This window comes from Anolis sagrei, chromosome 2 (genome assembly GCF_037176765.1).
Source record: "Anolis sagrei isolate rAnoSag1 chromosome 2, rAnoSag1.mat, whole genome shotgun sequence".
In the NCBI taxonomy this organism is placed as follows: domain Eukaryota; kingdom Metazoa; phylum Chordata; class Lepidosauria; order Squamata; family Dactyloidae; genus Anolis; species Anolis sagrei.
Window position 1 is genome coordinate 207,426,888 of NC_090022.1, and position 26,437 is coordinate 207,453,324.

Genomic DNA, 26,437 nt, shown 5'->3' on the forward strand with positions numbered 1-26,437 from the left:
TGTTTAAATGTATTTTTTTTTAAAAAGAAGTACCTAAAAAGTAACACAATAGTGACATGCTAGAAACACATATCTCTTTTAATAAAGAATAGTAATGTCAACAATTTACTAAAATCATGTGTAGCACATTATAGTCAAACAATTAATGGTCAAATTCTGGAGTCCATTAAACAGATTTTTTATGTGCATATTGTAAATTAATTTTAATTTTTCTTGAAACCATAGAATCATTGAGTTGGAAGAGACCTCCTGGGTCTTCCAGTCCAACCCCCTGCCAAGAAGTAGGGAAACCACATTCAAAATTCCCCCGACAGATGGCCATCCAGCCTCTGTTTAAAAGCCTCCAAAGAACGAGCCGCCACCACACTCCGGAGCAGGGAGTTCCACTGGTGAACAGCTCTCACAGTCTGGAAGTTCTACCTAATGTTCTGGTGGAATTTCCTTTCCTGTAGTTTCCTGTAGTTTGAAGCCATTGTTCTGCATCCTGGTCTCCAGGGCAGCAGAAAACAAGCTTGCTCCCTCCTCCCTATGACTTCCCCTCACCTCACATATTTATACATGGCTAAATGTTGTAAATGTTCCTTTAAAAAATTTACTTAAAGATCAGGATTCCATCCCTGAAATAAAAACAAAAGAAAAAGTGCACAGAAATGGGAAAATGGATTACCTTATTAATTAAATCAGGATGTAAAGCCAGAATTGTAGCAATGTTATGTTAAGAGACAAACATTCTCGGGCAAACGTTAAGATGTCTGTCATCACAAGGCTCTAGCAGCGATTCTCAGTTGATGTATGAGGGCTTTACTTTTGTTTGAAGAAGGTAGTCACAGAACATACTGTTCAGTAATAACTGGGAGTTATAAATAAAGTAATCTGGTCAGTCTTTGATTAATAGGCTTCTGGCATTCCTTATTTACTGGACCTCCACTTTCATTCGGACCATTTTTCCGAGTTATCTTTGAGTGAGACAGCCTAAAGCAGAGATGAAAATCAGGCAGCCAAAAGTTGCTGGACTGTAAATCTAAGCAGTCTTCACCAGTGATGAGGCATGCTAGAAATTGCAGTCCAACAACTTCTGGAGGGCTGTATGGCTCCCATCTCTGTTGCAATATATTATCTCAATACAAATACAACAAACCCATGTTCACCTATAGGTAAGCTGACCTATATTTTGAGAATCTGAGGCTGCAACTAAGTTATATCAAGATAGTGGTAGTACTGCTTTGTTTGATGTTATTATTCATGTAATCATTGCTCTGGTGTACAATTCCAAAGTTTGAATGAAGAAAAACCTCTGTGTTGTGAGTGATGAGCTTCTCTCAAAAAACATAGGCACAAAAGCATTCTTTGCAGCACATCAGCAGATGCTCCACATCACTGAGTAATGTCCAGCCACAACTCATGTATGTTTGGCAAGACAACTCCATTTTGCAATTATTCTAAGGAAGCCAGTCATGACTTGAGTGCTTATAGACAAATAAAAATAGTAATAATATAGTCAGCCTTCCATGTTTACTGGGGTTAAGGCAGTGAACTTCTGAGTTCCTTCTTTGGAAGCTGACCATAGAATTGTTCTGGAAGACCTAAGAGAGCACTGGAGATGTATTCTTGCTGTGACTTTCCAAGGGTCCTTCCAGACAGGCCCTTTATCCCAGGATGTGATCTCAGGTTTTCTGTTTATCTGGCAGTGCAGACTCATATAATCCAGTTTAAAGCAGAAATCCTGGGATCAGATCCTGGGATACGGGGCCTGTCTAGAAGGGTCCTATGTCCACCGGTATCACTCTATGATCAACTTTTATATATTTACTAGCCGCCCCCTGCCACGCATTGCTGTGGCCCAGTCTGTATATGTGTTTTTTTTTGTGTGTATATATGTGTGTTTGCGTATATATATGTGGTTTTGGGCATGTGTTGTAATGTTAGGGGTTTTTTTTTTGTTTGGCTTTTTAAGTCTCTTCTGCTGTGTTTTTCCAAATGGCATTGACAGGGGTGCCTGGGTATTTTTTGTACCCTGTTCCGGGGAAAAATCCCCTTCTTTAGGAGTTGATATGCACAGTGACTCTGGACTCATATATAGTGCCTGATAGCTTTATAAGAAACCCCTGTCGATGCCATTTGGATTTTGCCTACGAAGATGTTTTTGAGAGTGGTGCTCTGTTATCACCGAACGGATTTTGATGCTTTTTGGACTTTTCATAGGTCTTCATGACTCATTGTCTGTTTACTTTGAAAAGTTTCTTCATTGAACATTTATCCCTGAAGCCTATATATATTGAAATCTATCAGTCTTAGAACTGTTATGTTTGAGGGCGGTTGCTCCTTTTCACTTTGCTTTATGCCACTGTTTTGAGCTGTATATTGGGAATTTTGATAAAATTATATACAGCATGCTCTTTGGATATTATATTTTCCCCTTACATTGATTGTTTTGTGTTTATCCTTTATACCCCCAACAGCTTGAGGGACCATGAACTGGGCCTCTGTTTTAAAAGTTTAAAGACCCCTGTTATAAAAGCTTGTATGTGTAATAAAATATATCTGAGAGACTAATGGATCATTTTTTTTTAGAATTAGAATAAATCTTTGTTTAGTAGAGATAAAATTAAATATTAGTAATCTACAATCTCCCCCTTTCATTACATGGGGTGACAGCCCACAAGCTTTATATGATAGCAGCTGGGAAGGAACAACTCAACATGCCTCTGTGTAGCCACCCCCAAACAGGTGCATATATTCCCCCTCTCTCACATTCCTCCCATGATAATTCCATGCACATGGTTTTTTGTTCTGACAGGGAACTGACTGCAAGGGCTCTTAATGATGCGTTGTTCTGCTGATGCTAATCTTTTGTTTCTTAGTAGAGTAACTCCATGTACTCTTTAACTGTATTTCAACAACAATTTGTAAAATATATTTATTTCTCTTTTTGGAAGGTGCCTTGAGTCCCAGTACTCTGAAAATGTAGCAAATAAATGGAGTAACAACAACCATTTTCTGTGTGTGAGGAGGGGAGGACTGAAGAAGGAGCTTTCACTTTCCTGCACTTTGCAGACTCAATTGAGTTTATTGTCCTGATACCATGAGTGATGGGATTATAGTAGGCTTGTGCACAGATTCGGTTTGGTCGGCTCCCTTCAGCCAATATGTCTTGTTTCAGGCCAAAATGGCCTACGTGGCTGCTCGGTGTGGCTTCCTCCCTTCTGTTATGCTTCCCTAATCCCATCCCAGCTTACTTTTCTGAACGTATCTCCCTCTATGATCCACCTCAGAGTTTATGATCATCAGGGAAGGCCCCGCTCTCGATCCCGTCACCCTCGCAATAGCGGTTGGTGGGGATGGGTGACAGGGCCTTCTCAGTGGTACCCCCTCCCCCATGCCTATGGAACACACTCCCCAGCAAAATTAGGGCAAATCCCTCACTCCTCTCCTTTAAAAAAAAGGTCAAAACATGGCTCTGGGACCAAGCATTTGAGCAGCTGACTGAGCAGTAACAGCAATTGACCGATGAAAATCAACCATGAATTGACATCGGACTGGAACTCTGGACTTTGATTTGGATTTGTGATTTGGACCTGGCACTGTTTAAAAGTTTCAATTTTTAATGTTTTATTTTTAATATTTAATATATATTTGTAATCCTGTTGTTCACTTAATTGTCAATTTGTAATGTGATTGGTGTTATTGTCGGTATCTAATGCCTGCCATTTGTAAGCCACCCTGAGTCCCCCCTCCGGGGTTGAGAAGCACATGATAGAAATGCTTGAAGTAAATAAATAAATGATTCCTCAAACTCAGGCTACCTTGAAAGGAAGAAAGAAAAGGGTCCCAAGAAGGGTGTTTCCTTAACCCTGTTGCTCAAACCCTTGAAAGGAAGAAAGGAAAGACTCCCAAGAATGGAAAGGGGAGTCTCATAAGTTCTCCATTCCCAACTAATGGGCTGGATCTTTCAGTTGCCTAGCCAAAAACAGATTTTTTTCAATTAGCTGCTTTTTGGGAGGGTCCTGAAAATGGATCTGGGTACCCAATGAAATTCAGATACCAAAAATATATTGCCTTTCAGCTGAATTGTACAAGCCTAGAGTATAGTGATCTTGGGAATTGTTAGTGTTGTCAAACATCCAGTCATTTCCAATTTATTCAAACCCTAAAGCAACCTTATCACAGGTTTTCTGGGGCTGAGAGTGTGTGGTTCACCCAAGACCATTCAGTGGGTTTCTATGGAAGAGAGGGATTCAAAACTTGGTCTCCACAATCACAGTCCAACACTCAAACCATTATACCATGTTGGCTCTGTCTTGAAATTAAGATTTCCAATCTCCTAGTAATCCTGCAGTAAACTCTTATCCCTCTGTAATCTAATGCTTCTTTTTTTTAAAAAATTGTTTGCTGTCAGAGAGTGCAGGGTGGCCCTGACATCTATTGAAAAAATAACTTGTTGCTCCTGAAGGCTTTGAGGAAAGGCAATTGATAATTTTGTTTTGCCAGAAAAAGAGTAATCCAAAAATCCACTAATGGAGCTGTCGACAGCTGCTTTTTTTGTGCCTCCCCTCCAAATATTACTACCATTATCACATAAATGTAAAGGTTTTCCCCTGACATTAAGTCCAGTCATGTCTGACTCTGGGGATTGGTGCTCATCTCAATTTCTAAGCTGAAGAGCTGGCATTGTCTATAGACACCTCCAAGGTCATGTGGCCAGCATGACTGCATGGAGTGCTGTTATCTTCCCACCGGAGCGGTACCTATTGATGTACTCACACCTGCATGTTTTGAACTGCTAGGTTGGCAGAAGCTGGGGCTAAAAGTGGGAGCTCACACCGCTTCTTGGATTTGAACCTGCGACCTTTCAATCACCAAGTTTAGTAGCTCAGCGCTTTAACCCACTGTGCTAACACATATTAATGTATTAGTAAAACATATTAATGGCTAAATAAAGAAATACATACCCCCATCTTGGTGTGAGAAACTCTGAAAAGACAAAAACATGCAATCAATTGGTGTTTACAATACACATACTTCTATCAAATTCCACAGTGTTCAAATTGCTTTGCATACATTATATCAAGATTTCCTGCTACTTTGACTGGTAAGCCTAGTATCAGTCATACTACTAGTAGTACTCCTGAAAGTATGACTAATATCAGTACTATTTGCAGCAGTTCCATAAAGCTCTTGGGCCTCACTAAACTACAAACCTCAGAATTCCACAGAATGATGTCATGGCACTAAAAGTAGAATAATAGTGGTATAACAGTGTAGTGCTCTCAGTTGGACTCATTCCTTTAGCTTTCTCAATCTGGCAAACACATTCCTGATTAATCTTATATCATTCCACATTTCTGCTGCTTTTAAATATTCCAGTTCCTCTACGCCACTCTTTGCTCTTTGCTTATTTTAGTTGCAGTAAACTGAGTTCAAAGTACAAAAGCAGTTTGTATCCAATTAACCCTGGAGGAATAAGAGAAGAGCAGAGGAGAGACTCTCCCAGTTGGTTCAGGCAAAAGCAAACTTCTTCATCCTCTCCCATTCTGGTCTTATCGGCCATTCATGTCCATGCCCCATGAATAACCTTTATCAGCATGAATACAATCTGATTTTGCTTGACCATCCATATCCTGTATTTCATTAGGGAAATACTGGAGGGCATGCTTCTTATATCTTGCATTCAATTTTTTACTATACTAGTTTACAAAAGTATTTATTTTAACCAGCTGAGATATTGAATTCTGCTATTGGTTGATGGTTGATCATTGTTTTATATTTTGTTATAATGTTGTTGTTCTATTGCGTTTTATTATATATTGTTGCTATGTATTTTGAAGTGTTATGTTTTAACTGCATTGTTGGGTCCTGGGCCCATGTAAGCCGCCCCGAGTCCCTTCGGGGAGATGGAGGCGGGGTATAAAAATAAAGTTATTATTATAATATTATTATTACAGTGGGGTACAAAGAAGGAAGAGATTGCTGATTGTGCTCTTTCCATTCTTGGGTGAGAGAACAAGACACTTCTACTCTCTGCCAATAATGGAAGTGGCACAAGTGGTAAATGTAACATATCCCCAAGAATGCAGAAAGGGGCATTTTCATTTCAAAATTCAAGGGGTGGCTAGGGCTCTTAATGGTCCTTGGGAAAGACAAACTGGCTATAGGATGTGCAAATCATCCAGTAAACTAGTTTCATTCTGACTTGATAACAGATAGCAGGGGTTCTCAAACCTTTACAGACATGGGGCCCTGAAAGGACACTGCTGCTGCTCTTATTTCCAGTAGCTCAAAACTTTAATTTTCCTGCATTTCACAAAGAGGGGAAAAGAGGAGTGGGTGGAAAGCAGCATGGTCTGCAGAGCCCCTCACAATCACCTGTGGAGCCCCAAGGACTCCACGGAGCACAGTTTGAGAACCCCTGGATTAGAGAGTAATAATAATAATAACAATAACAACAACAACAACAACAACAACAACAATAATAATAATAATAATAATGTTATAGAAAATGAACACGTCAAACTACCTCGGGACTCCCAAATTCAGACTGACATAGTTTTGGAACACAATACTCCTGACCTCACGATTGTATTAAAAACAAAGTATGGATTGTTGATGTTGCAATCCCAGGCAACAGCAGGATTGAAGAGAAACAACTGGAAAAGCTGACATGATTTGAGGGTTTAAAGATCGAACTGCAAAGACTCCGGCACAAGCCAGGAAAGGTGGCCCTAGTGGTGATCGGCAAACTGGGTGCAATGCCTAAAGACCTTGGCCGGCACTTAAACACAATCGGCGCTGACAAAATTACCATCTATCAGTTGCAAAAGGCCACTTTACTGGGATCTGCACACATTATTCGTTGATACATGACACAGTCCTAGACACCTGGGAAGAGTCTGACATGTGATCCAGTACAACAACTGGCAGAGTGACCTTTTTAGCTGTGGACTCATCTTGTTGCGTTTCAAACAACAACAACAACAACAACAACAACAACAACTTTATTTATATCCTGCCACCATCTCCCAAAAAGGGACTTGGGGCGACTTATATGGAAACAAAAGAGTATGGCTTGACTAAGGCACAAATTGAGTTCATGCCAAGTCATAGCTGACCTTCATAAAATAATTGTCTGGGTCAAAAGATTCAATATGGTAGGATGCAACTGATCCAGTCTTCATTTCTTAAGTGCCAGATTACATATAGTTAGTTGATATGTAATCTGGCACTTAAGAAATGAATGGGATTTGTTTTTTCTTTATCTGCAAATGTTCAGCGTACTAGTAGTGCTGTCTGGACTACAATGTTATATTGTGTAATTTACTGAATGATGGCAATTCTTATGAAAAGCCTTCATCGCATAAATGTAACTTTATTATTAGGTGTTCTATGAATGGGATTCTGCAAAATCACTAAAATGCCTGCAGCTCTACATTGTCCCAATCTGTGCATAATTAATCCTTCAGAGTATTTGGATTTTAATAAAAAGTAATACAGCAACTAGATTTTTGCTCCAAGTTCCCATTAAAATATGTAGCATTATTTTTAGTAGTGTTCAATAGCATTTAATAATACTTAAATAAAATCTGGCCTACTGCTCATGGAATTCTAATCAGCTACTCTACCTAGTTAATCTGAAACCACTTGAAATCTTTTAGGTTGCAGTCCCACACTTGGTTTGGAGTCAGTCCTATTCAATTTAAAAAGGTTTACTTCTCTAACAGACATTTGTAAGAGGGAGTTGTTAATGTGCACAACTCCTGTTTCAGTGAGCAAAAGGCATTCCCTACTCTTGAGTCAGCTTCTGGACAACTATTCTAGACATCTGGGCAGCCTATATAGGTGACTGATGCCAAAGACACCTGACAGATTGAAAAGTGCAGCCTGTTTTTAATTGACTATCTGGACATCAGCCTTACTTTGCCTTTCCGTATACCTCTTCCACCCCAACTTGTATTATGTGCCAGTTGCTGGAAAGAAAAGCTTGAAAAAAGTAAAACAGCAGCAGCACCGTTCCCATCAAGAACAATGATGCATCTCACTTCAACATTTCTTGAATTCTTTGTAAATTTCTGAGTTGCTTTTTTATTGTTTATGTCTTACCTTTTGCAAGTCCTCAAAGGATTTCTCTGTCTCCTTTAGTTTTTCCAAGATGACTTGCTCTTTGGCCGATATTTGGGATTCTTCGCTTTCTAGCTTTCCTATTTCTTGTTCTAACCTGGAAAACATATTAAAGAATGCCTTAAACATCTGGGAGAATCATCTCCTCATATGGTATCGATTTGTGTTCATTGTTACAATAAACCAAGCTTCTTTCTCCATCTAAGTTTTAAAAACTTCAGCTCAAAATCCAGATCAAGGAGGTTTTTGAAAAGCATTAGTTATACCAATGACTCAAGACTTGTCTGCATTGTCCTCAAACTCCAAGTTTGACCAGAAGTTACTCATGGATGTTACTCTCCCTTACACTGTGGCAGTGGTTCTCAACCTGTGGGTCCCCAGGTGTTTTGGCCTACAACTCCCAGAAATCCCAGCCAGTTTACCAGCTGTTAGGATTTCTGGGAGTTGAAAGCCAAAACACTTGTGGATCCACAGGTTGAGAACCATTGCGCGTCTAGGGGGAGGGGCCACCAAAAATTCCCTTTAGTCAATTATTTTTTTGGAACAGCATTCCTCTAAAAATTAAGCCATTCCCATATAGATCTCCAAAGCCTACAGTTAGCAAAGGTGTCAAATAGATCAAAATGACAATTCGCTGTAATTGCTGATCGTGACGTGAAATCTGAACTTGGATTGCCCAAATTGTCAATCATATCATGCAGCTTTTCTTATTCCCCACTGTTTTTGGAGATTCCATATGGATGCAAAACTGTATAAAGAGATATATGCTACTACAGTATGACCCCTGGATCTGTAGAACCGGTACTACAGTTTAACATATCAATGTCTGACAAAATATGTACTTTCTAGGCATTTTCTAGGTCCCCCAGGCATTTTGATGATTTGTTTCTGCTGGAAAGCCTAGCAATCCCTAGAAAGGTGTCCTCTCTAGACATTTCCTAACCCCTCCAGCAGGACTCTATGATATGCTTCCACTGGATGTCGTCTGTTCAGTAAGGATCACTACTATTCATGGTCTGCAGATCCACACAAAGTGCTTGAATGTATTCTCCACAGATATGCAGATCGTACTGTAGTAAGTGAGGATGCTCACTTTTTTGGAGTACCATGAAAAAGCACAATAACAAACAAGTAAGTCTGTCTTCTTTTCCCACCATCATCAACACGGCATAAGTCTTAGAATAGACATCAATGCAGTCATATCTGACTTCTCTCTCTCTCTCTCTCTCTCTCTCTCTGTTGCTGTCATAATACAGGCAGTCCCTGTAGGATTTCCCCATTCTAGGCAGTTACTAGGGATCTCATCACATTGAGGTCATCAAGCGAGGAAATAGCGGGGACATCAAAGGGGACAGCGGGGCAAATCCAGTGGGCAGTGGGGAAATCTGCTGCTCACATCACTCGCATCTCCCCCTTTTCCATCCCACTGGGGAAGCGTCGCTGCTCAGTTTTCCCCGTGCTGGCCCCATGCAATGAGAACACAGAAAGTCTCTCATCCCCCTAAGGATCCATCCAAGGATGCTTTCAGGATGAAGCCTCGCCGGAAGTATCCCTGCATCATGTGATGGGCTTGGTCAGGCTCTGTCCTGTAAGCATCCAAGGAGGGAGCTGGAGCCCAGTGTGATGAGGTCCTAGTTAGGACTGCTGCCCAGTCCTCCTCAAGAGACATCAGGGAAAAACTCTGGCCCCATCACCCTATAGCAGAGGACCACTGACTGTTGTTTCCCAGCCCTGCTGAAACAAGAAGCAAGAGACATAGAAAAGCTGCTCAGTCAATGGTCACTTTGGCCATTTTAATATCTACCCAAGTCATGACAAATGTTTTAATTTGTCCTTTAATAACATTTTGCTAACTTCTGGAAAAAATATAATCAATGACAATTTCCTTTTATGCTTCATGTCATGGAACATAAAAATTAACTTGTAAAATGAGTGTAATCCTGCCGTGTACTACAGTAAACAACCTAAATGACAGTTGGCCTTTCTACCCTTTTTTCCATTTGGAATAAAGCCTTCATAAACATTGTACTGTACAGAGCCTTCCTTCCTCCTGAACTGTCTGTAACAGTCCCTGGACACCTGTCAAGAAAGTGATTTCCTTGTTCTTGTCTTAAATGCACCACAAGTCTAAATTTCACACAAAATAAATATTAAGCCATGTAGCCTTAAATTGAATTCAGACTGACTCACAGGCAGAGCACCTATGCAAGAAACAAGGAGCAATGGAATAATAGGAATTGTCTAGCAGAAGCTTAAACAATATTGTTTGCTTTGAACCATTGTATGCCATCCCTTAGCCAAATGATTCGCAGTATAAGAGAATGGTGTAACCTAATTGCAATGGAAAATTTCAACCATAGGATACCATAACTGACCACCACACACATCACTTCAGATAGTGAAGCCAACCAGAGAAATATCGGTTCTCATGACCTCAAGGGTAGGGTGATGGGAAACAAGAATGATTGGAGGTGTTCTACTCCAGTACTGTGTGGATCATTAACATGTAAGTACTCAAACTGAGTATTTTTCTCAGAAATGAACCTGAAGGCAGCACAATTTCTTGGCTGCTGATGGTTCTCTGATAATCATGGTTCCCTTGTAGCTTGTCAGTGAAGGCAAACATTTGCAGTCCCGCTTGTCGGTGAGGCTGTGGATTTTCTCCAACCTTTGCAGAGCTATGCAAACTGTTGAACCTGATTTGAGATTGACTTCGACAACCTGCAGAGTTTTTCTGAAGCTCAGACAAAAACTAAGAGCAGATTTACTTGCCCACTGGCATGGAACCAACCAGCTGCTGCTGTCTCGATATCTCGTCCCATATTATATTCTGTCACATTATATTCAAAGTGGCTTTGAAAAGCCAAAATCAGTATGGCTAAACATATTTATAAAAAGGAAGAAAGATATATAATATTATTTTTAAAATACAATTCATTAGAAAATAATAGAATTAAAACTTTTAAAACAAATCCAACTAAAGACATATGGTACACATAAGCTGAACATAATACCATAAGAAGAGACAGTATTTTAAAATCACTTGCAGTCAATGCACTGAGAGAAACCTGTTAGAACAGAATTTATTTCACTTCCTGGTCAACGAACAAGGAGGGAACCATCCTAGCTTCCCTAAGAATGATGTTTAAAAGTCTGACAGCATCAATTGAGAAGGTCTTCACCTGTGTTCTCAAAAGTGATGGGACCAACAGGAGGGCTCCCCTAGAAATCATAGAGTCTGACAGGGAAAGAATGAATTAACTGAACATTTCAGGCAATCTTCAAAAGTAACCCCAAAAAGAACGCATGGCAGTAGCCAATTTTGGATGATTGTTGGATTACTATGACCAGATTATCTCTACAAAGGTGAGTCTATAAACTTCTGTACAAAAGCTGACACAGGTAGATAGTAGAACTGTGTGGCTTCATCCAGAACACAGCAAATACCATTTGTCTCAACAAACCAACTCTTCACAGCCTCTGCTACTTGTTATGATTACATCTATTTGCCTTCAGCCTACCTATTACCAACTCTAGGTGCAGGGTCAGATCAGAATGAGAAGTAAGATGACTCTCAACTCAATTATCAAATGATTTCACTGAGCTATTTCACACAGAAACTAAAAAACCAAGAGGGACACTAATGGAGTATTGCTAGATAGTATGGCCATAGAGTCAGGCCATAGGACCAATAGTCTTTGGAAACATCTTCTTTCGCTCTCTTTTTTTGGAGAATCTATTCAGATAGTATCAAGAATTATTGAGCGCACAAGGTGTAGGATTGCATCCCCTTATCTTTCTTCTGTCATAGGTTCCTTCAGGTCAACTGTGCTTAGTTGTGAAGGAAAATGAAGTTTCAAAACTAAACTGAAATAAATATCATCCAAAAAATGTCAGTAGGTGTCTGCAAGGGAATTTCTGTGATCACAAATCCAAAGCTCAAAACAATGCAGGACACAAGGCACTCACTGCACCTTCCATTCACCCACTTTTTTGTTTCTCTCATCTAACTTCTGGATAAAATAAGATTGTGTTTGGATATTGAAGGCAAGGAGGCGTTATGATGGGATCTCTTGTCAAGATTAGGAAGTAGTTAACTTCTCTATGTTGAGCAGAAGTGAGCAATTTTTTGGGCCCGACCATCTTGGAACACATCTGGGGATGGCAGGTATGCCAATATCATCTAACAGAATTTGATGACCACCACCCTTGTGTTCACTGCCTCCATTTCAGTAGCTCTCCGTGATATGGGATGGTAGTAGAGCATTATCCAACACTTTAAGACCGTGTCAAACAATGTGGAAGAATCTTCCACCTCCTGAGTTTCTTGAACATCCTCCTGTGGGGATGTTTTCTCATGTAAAAAAATAGTATCTTTAATTTTTTAGGATCTAGAGAAGATATGGAATGACTGAAATCACAATCATTTCAGTTGTGATAACAAACTGGGCAGAGATTAGAATCTGATAGAGCTAGCAGATACCACAAAAAGTGTGTATACGAAAGGATTACATGTAGACCATGTATGGCATTTAAACTCCCCTCCTTTGTTTATCAACTAAAATACTACAGTTTTATAAAGAAAGGTGGACGAAAAACATGCTGTAGGATAACTACTGTCACAGAAACTCTACAGTCAGCTCTCCATATTCCTGGATTCTGTATCCATGGACACAACAACCTACAGCTTGAAAATAATTTTGTAAATCCCAAAAGAAAACCTTGATTTTGTCATTTTATACATGGGGCATTTTACTATGCCATTGTATACAATGGAACTTGAGTATTTACAGATTTAAGTCTTTACGAGGGACCCTGGAATCAAACCCTAGTGGATACTAAGGCCCACTGAAGTATTAGGCGTATTTATATTGTCGATGGGGTTAAAAGTTATGGTTTTCACACTGAACACGATCTTGTGAGGTCTCCATATCACAGGCATGTAATTTAATTATTCTAGGAACTATGAATCTAGCTCTATGGCCTTGGTAGAAGACACATAGAAAGACTTTATACATCAAGCAGTATTTGGCTGCAATGTAGCCTTTTTCAGAATATGCTTTGGTTTAGAATTCACATAAATCCTCTTAGATGGATTCTGTCTTCCCAAGGCTCATTAAGCCTTGGGAAGACAGGCAGCTATGCTTTTGCTTTTCCATTTCATTCAGCTTAGCTGTTCTAGCTTAAGACTTCTTCTGTTGTCTTCAAAGCCAGGATTGCTTCATTATCTACTTTTCTAGTTGTCTGAGAGAGAACACAACCAAGTTGGGAATTCCTCTTTATTTCCCCCTTTCTTAATGGAATTGGTTGAATTATATTTAGTAAATGGGACACATCTTGAATCTGCAAGGTTGTATAAGCCGAATAAAATGCCACCTTCCTGAATGCATGCATATGTATTGTATGCTCTGATAACAGATGGACCTGATTGAACCAGGAATGAAACCATAGAATCCAGATATTCAGAATACCTATACATTACAAGCATATTGTTAGTGAATCAGATATGTCATGAATAACTTTTCAATAACTTTAAAGCATAGGTTCTTTTAATTACAATTTCCAGTGTGAGAGGGTTTATCAGGTTACAGAAAGAATGACATTGGGCATATAGACATACAGATTCTATGCAACTACATTGGATTCACAATTACATTGATTAACAAACAAACAAAGGGGAATTGCATTTTCACTCAACATTCACACATATGTACATGCATTCATCCCCATGCACCCAAATATTACCATATCCTTTTCTCCCTCCTTAGAGAAGCACCTGTTAGGCCAGGCCCTGTTTTTCTTTAGCCTGCCAGCGCACAGTTCCAAAACTTCCATAACACCAAAACTTCAAAATGCTGAAATGCCAAAACTTCTTTCCCTAAGAACAATGCCAAGGACCAGATCCCTGTTTTCCATAAAGCAGAACCTGACCCCCTGCACAAAATCTAAGACTCCAGAACTGCACTTCTTTCTCTTCCTTTGAGTAAGAAGCCCCAAAGTGACCGGAATCATGCTTCCCTATAGCCTATTTGACATTTTCCACTATCTGTCTCCTTCCCATGGAGCAGAGCATAGTGGGTGAACAGCTTCTCTGTCTGTCACACTTTGATAATTATTAGATTGAGTCTTTTATAGAAATATTCTGCTGATGTAGTCCCAAAGTTGTAAATTAATGATAGACGCCTTCCATCCTGGATCCATCTCAGTTTCCTGGCCAGATGGTGATTCTTCTTGATTGGTGTTGCTCTTATGCTAACTTTCTTCTTAACATTGTCAACATTTTTGTTATCATTGTCGCAGTTCTTATCAGAGTTTACTTTTCAGTTCTTATTAGCAACTTTTAATTACAGTCCAGCAAGCAGGTAGTTAGTCATTGCAGGCCTTGGTCTTTTACTGGTGTTTCCAAAATTATTAACTCCATCCATACATCCTTCCATTCTTCCATTCATTCCCACACACCATATTAAATTCACATTTATCAAATCTGCAATGATATTTTCATTATATATTTAGTGTTTATTAATTTACCAAACAGGAAAGAAGGGCCAGCATCCAACAGGGACAGGTGGTAATATGTGCACTTGGAGTATGCAGAAAATGAATCCTGATTTCTATTGCGAGAATTGTGGCATTATTTTTGCCCCAAATTTGGGGAGGTTGGCTGTATGTATGTGATTGGGATTGTGTTTTAACTACCATATTTCACTATGCAACTATTATGTCGTAGCACTAATACACATTGAAAAAACGCCCCTTTGTGGGGGGCTTTTTTTCACTGCATAATAGTCCCTTTGAGGGCATAGCTGTACTACACTGTACAACACATCTGGGGTGGCAATGTATCCATATAAAACTCCAAAAGTATTTTATCTATGCAACACTTTAAGGGTGGCAATTTACCAATTTGAGGTAATTTTCATACAGCATATTTGTTCATGGTTGCAAATGTTTAATGGGTCATGGGAGCCAAAAAAGTCCTTATGTGAATCGACACTCATGGGGACTGGTAGGTGCCAGATAAATGTAATTTCTGGTTTCTTGAGGTAATAACAACAACAAGAACAACAAAAATATAATTATACTTTTCCTTACCTACCTCAAAAATATGCCTAATGAATGTTATACAACACACTATATCATAAACTCTATTGATTCAATACTGACTACATAATACAATTGAAATACAGCAAATAAATAAATACATTTGTACTGTTTTACTGTATTATAAAATAGCTTTTTAAAATGTATTAATTATTTTGAATTTTTTTGCTGGTTACTTGAGGGTTTTGATTGCTTGAATTCTTGTTAATTGACCATCTATTATATGGCTTCAAGCACAATGTTGGACTTAGGTCCACTAGGCTGGATGTAGGGGCTGTGGTGGCGCAGCAGGTTAAACTGCTAAGCTATAGAATTAGCTGACTGGAAGGTCGGCAGTTTGAATCTGTTGGATGGGGTGAGCTCCCATTGTTAGCACAGCTTCTGCCAACCTAGAAGTTTAAAAACATGCAAATATGAGTAGATCATTAGGTACTGTTCTGACGGGAAGGTAATGTCGTAATGCCGACCACATGACCTAGGAGGCGTCTATGGACAATGCCGGCTCTTCGGCTTAGAAATGGAGATGAGCTCCACCTCCCAGAGTCGGACATGACTAGACTTAATGTCAAGGGGAAACCTTTACTTTTACTAGGCTAGATCTACGTTGCACTATATGATCTGTGTATATCCATGTGATGGCTCCATTATGTGGAAACTGCACTATTTAATCTGTGTAGACTGATAGGCTGCACTGGAAAAGACAAACTTGCTTGATAAAATGAGATGAAATAGGAAATGTGGAAGACAAGGGATACACATGGATACAAGGAAGCCACAACACTGAATTTGCAAGACTTGAGCAGGTGTGTTGATAACAGAGTGCCTTGGGCCTCTCTCATTCACAGGTTTGCAATGAATAACCACCACCACCATTACCAGAAGATGGTGACAATCATTAACAGCGATAATATCTAAACCAGTGATAATCGAAATAGTAGCATTGTGCTACCTTGCACCACACGATTAGAACAACATGCATTAGAAAAACCCCAAGACTGGGAATACTGTCTTCTTGTCTTATGAATTTGATGAAATATTTAAAATGTGTCAGCTTATCTTTCTTTTTGATGCCATTATGGGAACAAATGAGAAGACCTATTTAGCACATAGGGCCACAGTTGAAAGTCAAAGCCTTAGGACTGTGGATGATGTTCATATGTGACTAATGTAATTAATATACATTCCTCATTGCTTCTCTCATTGATGCCAAGTAATAGAAGCTTAAGCAGAGTTTGCAGCTAATTCATCAGTCATTCTATCTATTGTTTGAATGCAGGAGGGCGGGCAGGAACTACTATCAGTCCTAAGTGCTGTTTGCCATGAAGAATTACAACTTTTCTGCATTAACTCCAGTATTGAAAACATTCCCCTTCTTCCTTTTCTTCTTTGCCCATGAACAAGAAATGAAAGCATATAGTGGTGGAAGGTTAAAGCTAGCTTTTTTTTTTAAAGAGTGCATGCTTCCCTCCTTTGTTAAATTACATCTGCTGTACATACCTGATACTGCACAAAATAATTCTATTGTCTGGGGCAAGTACTAGTGGTTTTTTTTTAATATTAAGCATCATGTTCTTTGCACACTATGCACTATAAATAGAACAAAGAGCAACAGGAAGTAGAAATAATTTTAAGCAATTTGCATCATATGCTTTGCTATAGGCCAGAAATAACAGAAGGCAGCCTTTCCAGAAAAGGAATTTTGTATCTGCGATACAATATACTACTTGCAATAATGAAGCTTGCTTTTATATACAGCCATGGGGTCGGCCCCCTCATCAGCACTGTTAAGGAGGTACCTATAAACAGTTTGATATTAGAATACAAAGCCTTCAGTAGGCCACGGTCAGGAAATATTTTGACTGCTGTCACAATGAATCATGTTCCATTTTCATTACTCTGAGTATTTTGTTACCAAGATACACCAATGTAGAAAGTCTTATGACTGTTTCACTCATTACACAACATCAAATCCAGGCTCAGGATAAAAAAAGTGTATGTTTGGAAGGTAAGCACATCACTGCCCAGAGTCCCTTTGGGGAGATAGGATGGTATATAAATAAAGTATTGTTGTTATTGTTGTTATAATATAAATCTTCCACCACCACAACTCCTGGAGATGACGCACACAGTTAGTACACATATTGGCATTGATTTTAGAACAACTCAGGACATCGTTACTAATGGAGCTGAGAAAGTTGGGACCAATTCCCTGGTGTTCCTTCCTAAATGGAAAAATTGAAGGCATATATGGGATCTCCGTATCAAAATCTATATAAATTCATCTCCAGGTTTTGTGTTCTGAAGACAGGAAAACAGTTGGATGTGAAGACGACAACTCTGGTCAAATAGAGCTATCAGAAAAAAAGCTTCTTGCATTCCTTCTACATCTGTCATTTTTATTTTAAGGTAGGGAAATGATCTAGGACAGCGTTTCTCAACCTGGGGGTTGGGACCCGGGGGGGGGGGGAATGAGGAGATGTCAGAGCGGTCACCAAAGACCATCAGAAGACACAGTAATTTCTGTTGGTCATGGAGGTTCTGTGTGGGAAGTTTGGCACAATTCTATCGTTGGTGGGGTTCAGAATGCTCTTTGATTGTAGGTGAACTATAAATCCCAGCAACTATAACTCCCAAATGCCAATGTCTATTTTCTCCAAACTCCAACAGTGTTCACATTTGGGCATATTGAGTATTTGTGCCAAGTTTGGTCCAGATCCATCATTGTTTGAGTCCACAATGCTCTCTGGATGTAGGTGAACTAACACTCCAAAACTCAAGATCAATGCCCACCAAACCCTTCTGGTATTTTCTGTTGGTCATGGGAGTTCTGTGTACCAAGTTCAATTCCATTGTTGGTGGAGCTCAGAATGATCTGTGATTGTAGGTGAACTATAAATCCCAGCAACTACAACTCCCAAATGACAAAATCAATCCCCCTCCCCAACCCCACCAGTATTCAAATTTGGGTGTATTGGGTATTTGTGCTAAATTTCATTCAGTGAATGAAAATACATTCTGCATAACAAATATTTACATTCATAACATTAGCAAAATTACAGTTATTAAGTAGCAACAAAAATAATTTTATGGTTGGGGGTCACCACAACATGAGTAACTGTATTAAGGGGTCGTGGCATTAGAGATGTTGAGAACCACTGATCTAGGATCTTTTAGTATCATTTGAAGGCTGATCATTCAGTGTGACCCATAAGGCATGGGAGAGGGAAGTTTGGTTCATGCACAATTAGACCCTCCAAATTGAATTTTTCTTAAAACAATAACAATAACACCTCAGGGAGATAATGTTTTTAAAGGCAATTTCAGTATTAAACAGAACGACCACCAAGGTATCTTTAAGTCAGATCCACTCTTATTTCTTTCCTTTGTTCACATTCTTTGTCCGCATTGGGACTGTCTTAGAGCAAGAACAGAGGAGACGCGGAGAAAGAGGTCAGCGGCACTTGCCAGCACTTGTCAAAGAAATACTAGCAAAAGCTGAATGGCCTTTGACCTGGAAAGAGCACAAAATGCAAAACTTTGCTTCTGGATAAAAGCAGGATCTTTAGTGCAAGATGACTGATTTTCTGTGAACCAGGATGACCTGCTGCTAAAGTAGAAATTGGATGGCTGCTTGCACAGTATTTCACATTTTTGAAAATAAATTTTAAAAAGCATACAAAATCATCTCCTTGACTATAAAAAAGACCATTCCATTGTGAATCTATGTGACCTCTGATCTTTGTTTTAATATTACAAATTAATCCATTATAGAACCTGATTGCACAACTTTACATCAGTTTATACAATTTTGGAGGACAGTGTCCTCCAAATAACCTTGGTAATTGTAGTATGTGCTGAGAGTAGCAAAGTTTGTTAGCTTCTTTTGCAGAACAGCAATTTCAAGAATTTTGAACCAAAAGCAACTGTTATCCTATCAGATTTGCATTTGTGATGTAGGCATACCTATTAATTTCTCTTAATTTTTCATTAACAACATTTAAATGAAAGAAGACCCATTTTTCTTTCTTTAAAAAAACCTGTACTCAAAGGTAATGTGTTAGTATCTTGCCTTAAAACCTTCAAATCAAAACCTTAAAGCCCCAAATCAAATAGTTAATCTTGAGTGGATAGAATGCCTCAGCGTTGATTTACCAAACTCTCAGTAATGCAATGGAGTGACTGTACAGTTGTCTCTCCGCTTCCATGGATTTCACATTTGTGAGTTTGATTCATGAGTTTGTGTCTCCTGACATAGGTGCCTGCAGGCCTGTAGCAAGGGGGGTGGGGTGGGGGTTTAGGGGTTCAACCCCCCCCCCGAAATGTTTCAGATTTTTTAAAAAACCTGGTTTACTCATGAATTTTAACTGGTTAACCAAATTTCCATGCTAAGTCTATGAGATGCAAAAAATTAAGAGTCCCTCCAAAACTGCAAGCACTATCTCAGGCAAATATTGACAATTTATTCACACTGTCATTACTTGCAGCAATAGCCGATGTAGCGAAGCAACCAAGTTGGGGGGGGGGTGCTAAATGCTCTCATTAAGGAGGCCAGACTTGGTGGAGGTGGTTGACAAGGGCAGAGTGGCAGGCTATTGAAGGCTGCTCTGTCCCCTGCTCTGCTCTTTGCTTCAGCGTGAGCTAGGAGGCAGGTTTCAACCCGCCCCCCACAAAAATTTCACCCCCCCTGAAAATTTCAACCCCTCCCGAAATTTTTTTCTGGCTACAGACCTGGGTGCCTGTATGAGTATTCACACCCCTCAGGAGGTGGAGGGGAAGTGAAGGATCATTGCCCACATTGCACCCAAATCCTGACATGAGAAGCCTCCCACAAGATGAGAAAACATTCGGGCACCCCCTGGGCACCGTTCTTGCAGATGGTCAATTCTCTCACACCAGAAGTGACTTGCAGTTTCTCAAGTTGCTCCTGACACAGAAAAAAAACCCAAAACCTGAAGATGGGGCAGATGTGTGAACATGCAAATGGCAGCTCCATCCTCAAGAGGTGGGTGGGTAGAAGGGGGCTGTTTCGGACGTAGATGCGCCACATGTTTTGCCCGGTACCTCTTTCCTTTGCCTGAGTGCGACAGATAGTGATGGCTGGTTATTCCTTTTCATTCTACTAGCCACAAATTTCTGTGCTTCCTGACACTGCCCTTTTTTTGACTTGGTGAAATACACTTGTGGCATTCAGGAAGTGGAGGAGCTGCCCCTGCAGATCTGGCTCCTTTTCCTCTCCACCTGTGTGTTGCAAGTGTTTATTTCATCTGAACAATGAAGGGAGGCACCAAGTGGAACAGAAACATGTGGCATACAAAGAGAAGAAGAAAAAAGACATATCCAGGACCTCAACACATTGAGGTCCCGAAGCTAGATGACAGCACGGGAATTGGTAGGGCAATGTGGTGAATTTGTTATGCAGCAGAGAAAATTAAAAAAAAACAACAACTTTATTTATACCCTGCCACCATCTCCCAGAGGGACTCGGGCAGCTCACAAAGCACTCAAAGGTGCAAACACACAAAACACAAAAATTGCAGAAACAATAACATATCAGTAACAGCCAAAATAAATATCTCACTTCACAAAACCTCCTGGTAAAATCAATAAAAGACAGCAATAGCTGCAGGTCTAATAAACAGTATTCAATCTCAGTTGTGTAAAGTGCTTGGTGAAATCTATGGGTCCTCACGCTCCATGCCCCACATTGCTCCTTTTCCCATCACATGGGGGAATCCGTTGCTGCCTGGCTTCCTTCCATGCTGTCCCTGGCTTACTCAATCAGAACACAGGCAGTCAAACATGTGCTGAATTCTTCCTCCCAGCACATTTTCAACATGGAGCTGGCACTGAGCCCCGACAGAAGTAACCATATGTCATGTGAAGGGCTCTGGCAGGCTCCATACTGGCTCCATGTTGAAAACGCCCCATGACAGGGCAAAAGCCCCATGTGATAAGGCCCCTGGTGCAAATAACAACAACAACACCTTTTATTTGTTAACACAGTTCTTTCACCTATTCCTGTTTGCTGCATATTTCTGTTTCCTTAATTACCCCCTTTCTTTGCCAGAGCGAAACAGACACTCACGGTCTGCAGGACGAGGAAAAGGACCCAGAATGTGCTGGTAAATTATGACTGGGTCCAGCTCCCCCTTCTCCTCTTTCCCTTTGGACTTCTGCAGATAGCCATCCCTGGGGCCATGGTGGTGATGCCCCATTCCCACCCCCCAAGATATGCACATTTTTCCACTTTCAAAGAAGAGTTGTGCCCTTAACCCCTACTAAAGTGAAAGGACAACTATAGTTGGGAATAACAGCTGCATTTATGACTGATCAAACTCTAAGGCTAATAAATTTTACTGGACATGAGCTTTTGTGAATTCCAGCTCACTTCAAATGATGAAATAAGCTGCTGCCTATGAAAAGTTTATTTGACTGATTCTTTAAAACTTATTTCTAATTAGGTTTCTTCACTGGCTAGGGCGTCATTCCTAAATCACACCCCCTAAATCACACGACCAACGTTTTAATAGAAAATTATTAGACTGAAAAGTGCAACATTTTAGTGAGCAGTGAGGAAGTTACATGCTTTTTGTTTCTGTTTGTAGTAGACATAATGCCCAAATATTACTTAAAAAGTGCGAAACTGAATTTAAAATTTTGATTAATTGACTTCATAAAAAGAAGTGTTTCACTCCTTTTCATTCTTTTATGAACTGCTCACTTTTGATAGATGGCCTCTCATCGGCTGGACTTTGGATGCACCCAGCTGCATTATTGGTGCTGCTTTCTTTCACAGTGAATGGATTTAATTTAAAAGCTGATTGTGAGAGAGTGCGGGCTTTGCTCTTCTGAAAAGCAAAAAGTGAAGCCTTGCTCTCTGCGGGTGGCTTCATACTACACAATGTAGATGCACAAAGCAAAGAAAGTGATGCTTTTGCCACCATCTGCTCTCCTCTCTAGTCATTTTCCCCAGAAGATTCCTGAGGGAGACGCCCATCAGTGGTGACTTTGCTTTTAAACCCTATTCATATGATCTAGGAGATTGCTGTTATCATCCACAAGATCTACACGGTCTAATGCTTCATTGTGTGCTTTCTGACTTGGGATTTTCATTTCTGGCTCTGTCTGTTGTTTCATTTTTTTATTGTCTCATCATCGGGTTTTTGTAGTAAAATACATTTTTAAAATGGTTGGTGTAACTTGACTCCTTCTACACAGTACTAACAAATGTTGAGTATGCTACCACTGCCATTGTCTCTGATGCCCCATCTACATTGGGGTATAAAATCCAGATTACCTGATTTGAACTGGATTATATGGCAGTGTAGATCCAACCAGAGAGATCCCCTGCCAGTGTCATCCTCCCCCAAGTACTGCTGCTGCTACTTTGGCTTTTTATCTTATCAAAAGCCTGTCTGACCAGGAGCATAACAACCATAATGGGTTAACCATTGAGTAGCCGAACTTATTGACCTGAAGCTTGGCAGTTTGAATCTGTAGGTCAAGGTGAGCTCCCGCTGCTAGCATCAGCTCCTGGCAACCAAACAGTTCAAAAATATGCAAATGTGAATAGATCAATAGGTATCACCTCGGCGGGAAAGCAAACAGGCGTTCCAAGCAATTATGCTGGCCACACGACCAGGAGGTGTTTATGGACAATACAGGCTCCTCAGCTGGAAATGGAGATGAAGACCTCCCCCAGAGCCGGAGTTGAGCATTGCCTCCAGAAGCCAGAGATGAAAGGGGAAGCCTTTGCCTTTATCTTTGAATTTCTGTTTCATTGTATCAAGGAATTCAATGTTTACTTGAGTTTGTGTTTGTATATATACTGCAATCCACTCTGAGTCCCCTCGGGGAGATAGGGTGGAATATGCATTATTATTATTATTATTATTATTATTATTATTATTATATTATTATTATTATTATTATTATTATTATTATTATTATTATTATTTTTCTATTGTCTAACAGGAGCACACAATCCTACCATCACAGTAAATTAATGTTGATTGTTGTGCGCCTTCAAATGACTTACAACAACCTTCTGGTGACTTACTAGATTTTCTTGGCAAGATTTGTCATCCTCTGAGACTGAGACAGTGTGACTTCCGCAAGGTCACCCAGTGTATGGAGCCCCAGGTGGGACAGTAGGTTAAAGCACTGAGCTGCTGAACTTGACCGAAAGGTGGCAGGTTCGAATCCTGGGAGTGGTGTGAGCTCCTGCTGTCAGCCCCAGCTTCTGCCAACCTAGCAGTTCAAAAACATGCAAATGTGAGTAGATCAATAGGTACTGTTCCAGCGGCAAGGTAATGGCGCTCCATGCAGTCATACTGGTCGCATGACCTTGGAGGTGTCTACGGACAATGCTGGTTCTTCGGCTTAGAAATGGAGATGAGCACCAACCCTCAGAGTTGGACATGACTGGACTTAATGTCAGGGGAAAACCTTTACCTTTACCTTATACAATGTATATCACACCCTGGTTCCCAGAGTCATAGTCCAATGCTCAAACCACTATCCCACACTAATTCTCAGAAGTGTATACCCTGCTCTTTATCAAAAAGATCTCAGGGTTTCTTACAAATAATACAAGGTAGTAAACAACATAGAAGAGCAACGAAATTTAAATAATCTAAAACATATGCAACTTAACAAATTAAACAATTTTACAGTTTTAATTTTTTTTAGAAGTTTTAAAACTAAGTAAGTTCCACTCTCTTACTCTTGAAGAAAGGCAATTTCAAACCCTCAAGAAAATACCAAGAAAATCCCATTGTAGTTTTGCCTTTGGTCTTGGATCAGTTGGGAATGATTTGAAGGCACACGACAAGTGTTTGTGTGTGAGAGTTTGCACGTGCGCTTACGTCTCTAGGGATATCTCTGTTCCATCTCTCAACTGATCCAGAATTTTTCTCTTGAGAAATTTTGACTTGAGCCTAAACAAGTCCACAGCAGCAGAAAATAGACAAGACACTGTGGCAGCCCACACTTTCAAACAGCACACAGTTCCTGTCATTCAATCTGTCTTCTCCTCTCTCTGTATATTAAGCCAGATCACAAATGAGCCTCCCAAATCCACCAACCCTTTTCTGAGCTGAAAAATGTGTGTGGGCAGTGGGGACATTGTTATATTTTGATTCATGGTATGGAGATGCAGAAATCTACTAATGGGTAAGACTGCTTTCGTATGTTTTCAGAATCCCTACCCCCAACCTTTTGGGGAATTCTTGGAAAAATTCTCTACTCCTGATAAAGTTTTATTGGTAATACAGATGAAGGAAATGAGGTTAAGGGAGGAGAACTGGAAGAAGGAGATGCAAAACACAGTGTTTCCTCTCTAGAAGGTTAAAATGTACTGGACTGGATCCGCATGTCCCTGAATTTCTCCATCTTATTCATTGTGGTGATATTTAGGGTGGGGTGGCACTTAACCCAGGACCTTCCCAGCAATGTAGTTTGAGCGGAGCAGAACTCCCTCTCTTTGAGAATTTCCTGGAAATTCTTCATTCCAACAGGAAGCTCTGTTTACTGCCCCACCTCTATTCTGAAGTGTGTCACTGCTGAGGACTGGATTACATGCCACCAATAATAAAAAATATTACCCTTGCCATTAAGAATCTTTATGGTTCCTTTGGTCAACACCCTAACAATGAAGCTCACAACAAGATATAAAGACATCTTGGTTCCCAACAAACCCAAGTAAGTCCAATAGCATGGGGACATCGAGTGGCATCTTTACAATTTTCCACTTGAACAGATAATCCCATGGTGTATCACTAGGGATTTTCGAAAAATTCCTCTTAAAAAGATGTGCCACATCCCATAATGTCAATGTGTACTCCGATATATATGTATACATTCTTCTTAAAAATATGGCCACAGGAGGCTAAGATGATCCGGGGAGGCCCTGCTCTCGGTCCCATCACCTTTGCAGGCGCAACTGGTGGGGACGAGAGACAGGGCCTTCTTAATGGTGGCCACTCGTCGAGGGAACGCCCTTCCCAATAAAAATAGTTCAGTGCCCTTCCTCTTGGCCTTCAAGAAAAAAGCAAAAACATGGCCGTGGAATCAAGCATTTGAGCACTAAGCAGGACAAAAAATGAACACGGATTATGGGCAATTGTTATTTGATACTGGAACGGCCTGGACCATGCTTTTGGATCATGTGATTTTAATGTTTATATTAATATGTTTTAATTCCTTGTTTTAATGTTTAAATGAAGCCTCCGCCACACTCTGGGGCAGAGAGATCCACTGCTGAACAGTTCTCACAGTCAGGAAGTTCCTCATGTTCAGGTGGAATCTCCTTTCCTGTAGTTTGAAGCCATTGTTCCACATGGTTAGTCTCCAGGGCAGCATAAAACAAGCCTGCTTGCTCCTCCCTATGACTTCCCCTCACATATTTATACATGGCTATCATATCTCCTCTCAGCCTTCTCTTCTGCAAAGTGAGTACAATGTACAAAAGTTTAAACAGAGGTTGGATGGCCATCCGTTGGGGGTGCTCTGAATGCAGTTTCCCTGCTTCTTGGCAAGGGGTTGGACTGGATGGCCCACAAGGTCTCTTCCAACTCTATGATTATATGAACCAAGAGTTTGCAATTATAGGAGGCCTATCATTTGAACCTTTTGAGCACTTCTAGAAAAGCAGCACAAATAAAACCACCTGTTACAGGAAACATCATGAAAGGTATCAAAGGAAGACAGAGGTGGTGGAAGCAGCATTAGTAAACTTTGAGAACAATTGAATGCCTTTAGCCAATGCAGTTTTGATCCTCATTTCTTTGTTTTCCATGCAAATGCAAACAATTAGTCAATGTCTACAACAGGTACACCTAAGTTGTTTTCACAATTCAAAAAACTAAAATCTAGTTCACTCTCTACCATTTACAAGTAAATGCTGACATTTGCCAGTAAATGCTAACATTTACCAAGGGAATCCAGACATTATCCAGAATGAAGAGTTCATTACTTCAGAAGGTGTGTCCTGTGAGAAAGCCCTTTATGTAAACAGGACCTACTTATTTAAGCTGGCTTCAGTCCATGTGAGCTTTATGGCTTGACAGACATTTCTCTGCATTTTTTAACCTCTCCTTGAGAATGTCAATGTCTTTGTATGTCCCATGAGGACATTATATTCCAGGGCTTTAAAATCTCTTGTTAACACTCTTTTTAACGTGCCGAAGGGTGTTCTCAGCATTTTTCCAGAGTGAATGATTTT

At 40.1% G+C, this 26,437-nt stretch overlaps 1 protein-coding gene across 8 annotated transcripts in view; it reads right to left on the reverse strand.

The window, feature by feature from the left end:
• The window catches only part of PALM2AKAP2 (PALM2 and AKAP2 fusion), a 313,924-nt gene that overhangs the window by 176,544 nt on the left and 110,943 nt on the right, over window positions 1-26,437 (reverse strand). For all 8 annotated transcript variants that reach the window (XM_060762475.2, XM_067464361.1, XM_060762476.2 and 5 more), the window contains exons 4-5: window positions 8,095-8,209; window positions 4,950-4,971 (exon numbers count right to left, since the gene is read on the reverse strand). In XM_060762475.2, coding sequence (XP_060618458.2) covers window positions 4,950-4,971; window positions 8,095-8,209 — 137 coding nt within the window. The remainder of the gene's footprint in view (window positions 1-4,949; window positions 4,972-8,094; window positions 8,210-26,437) is intronic.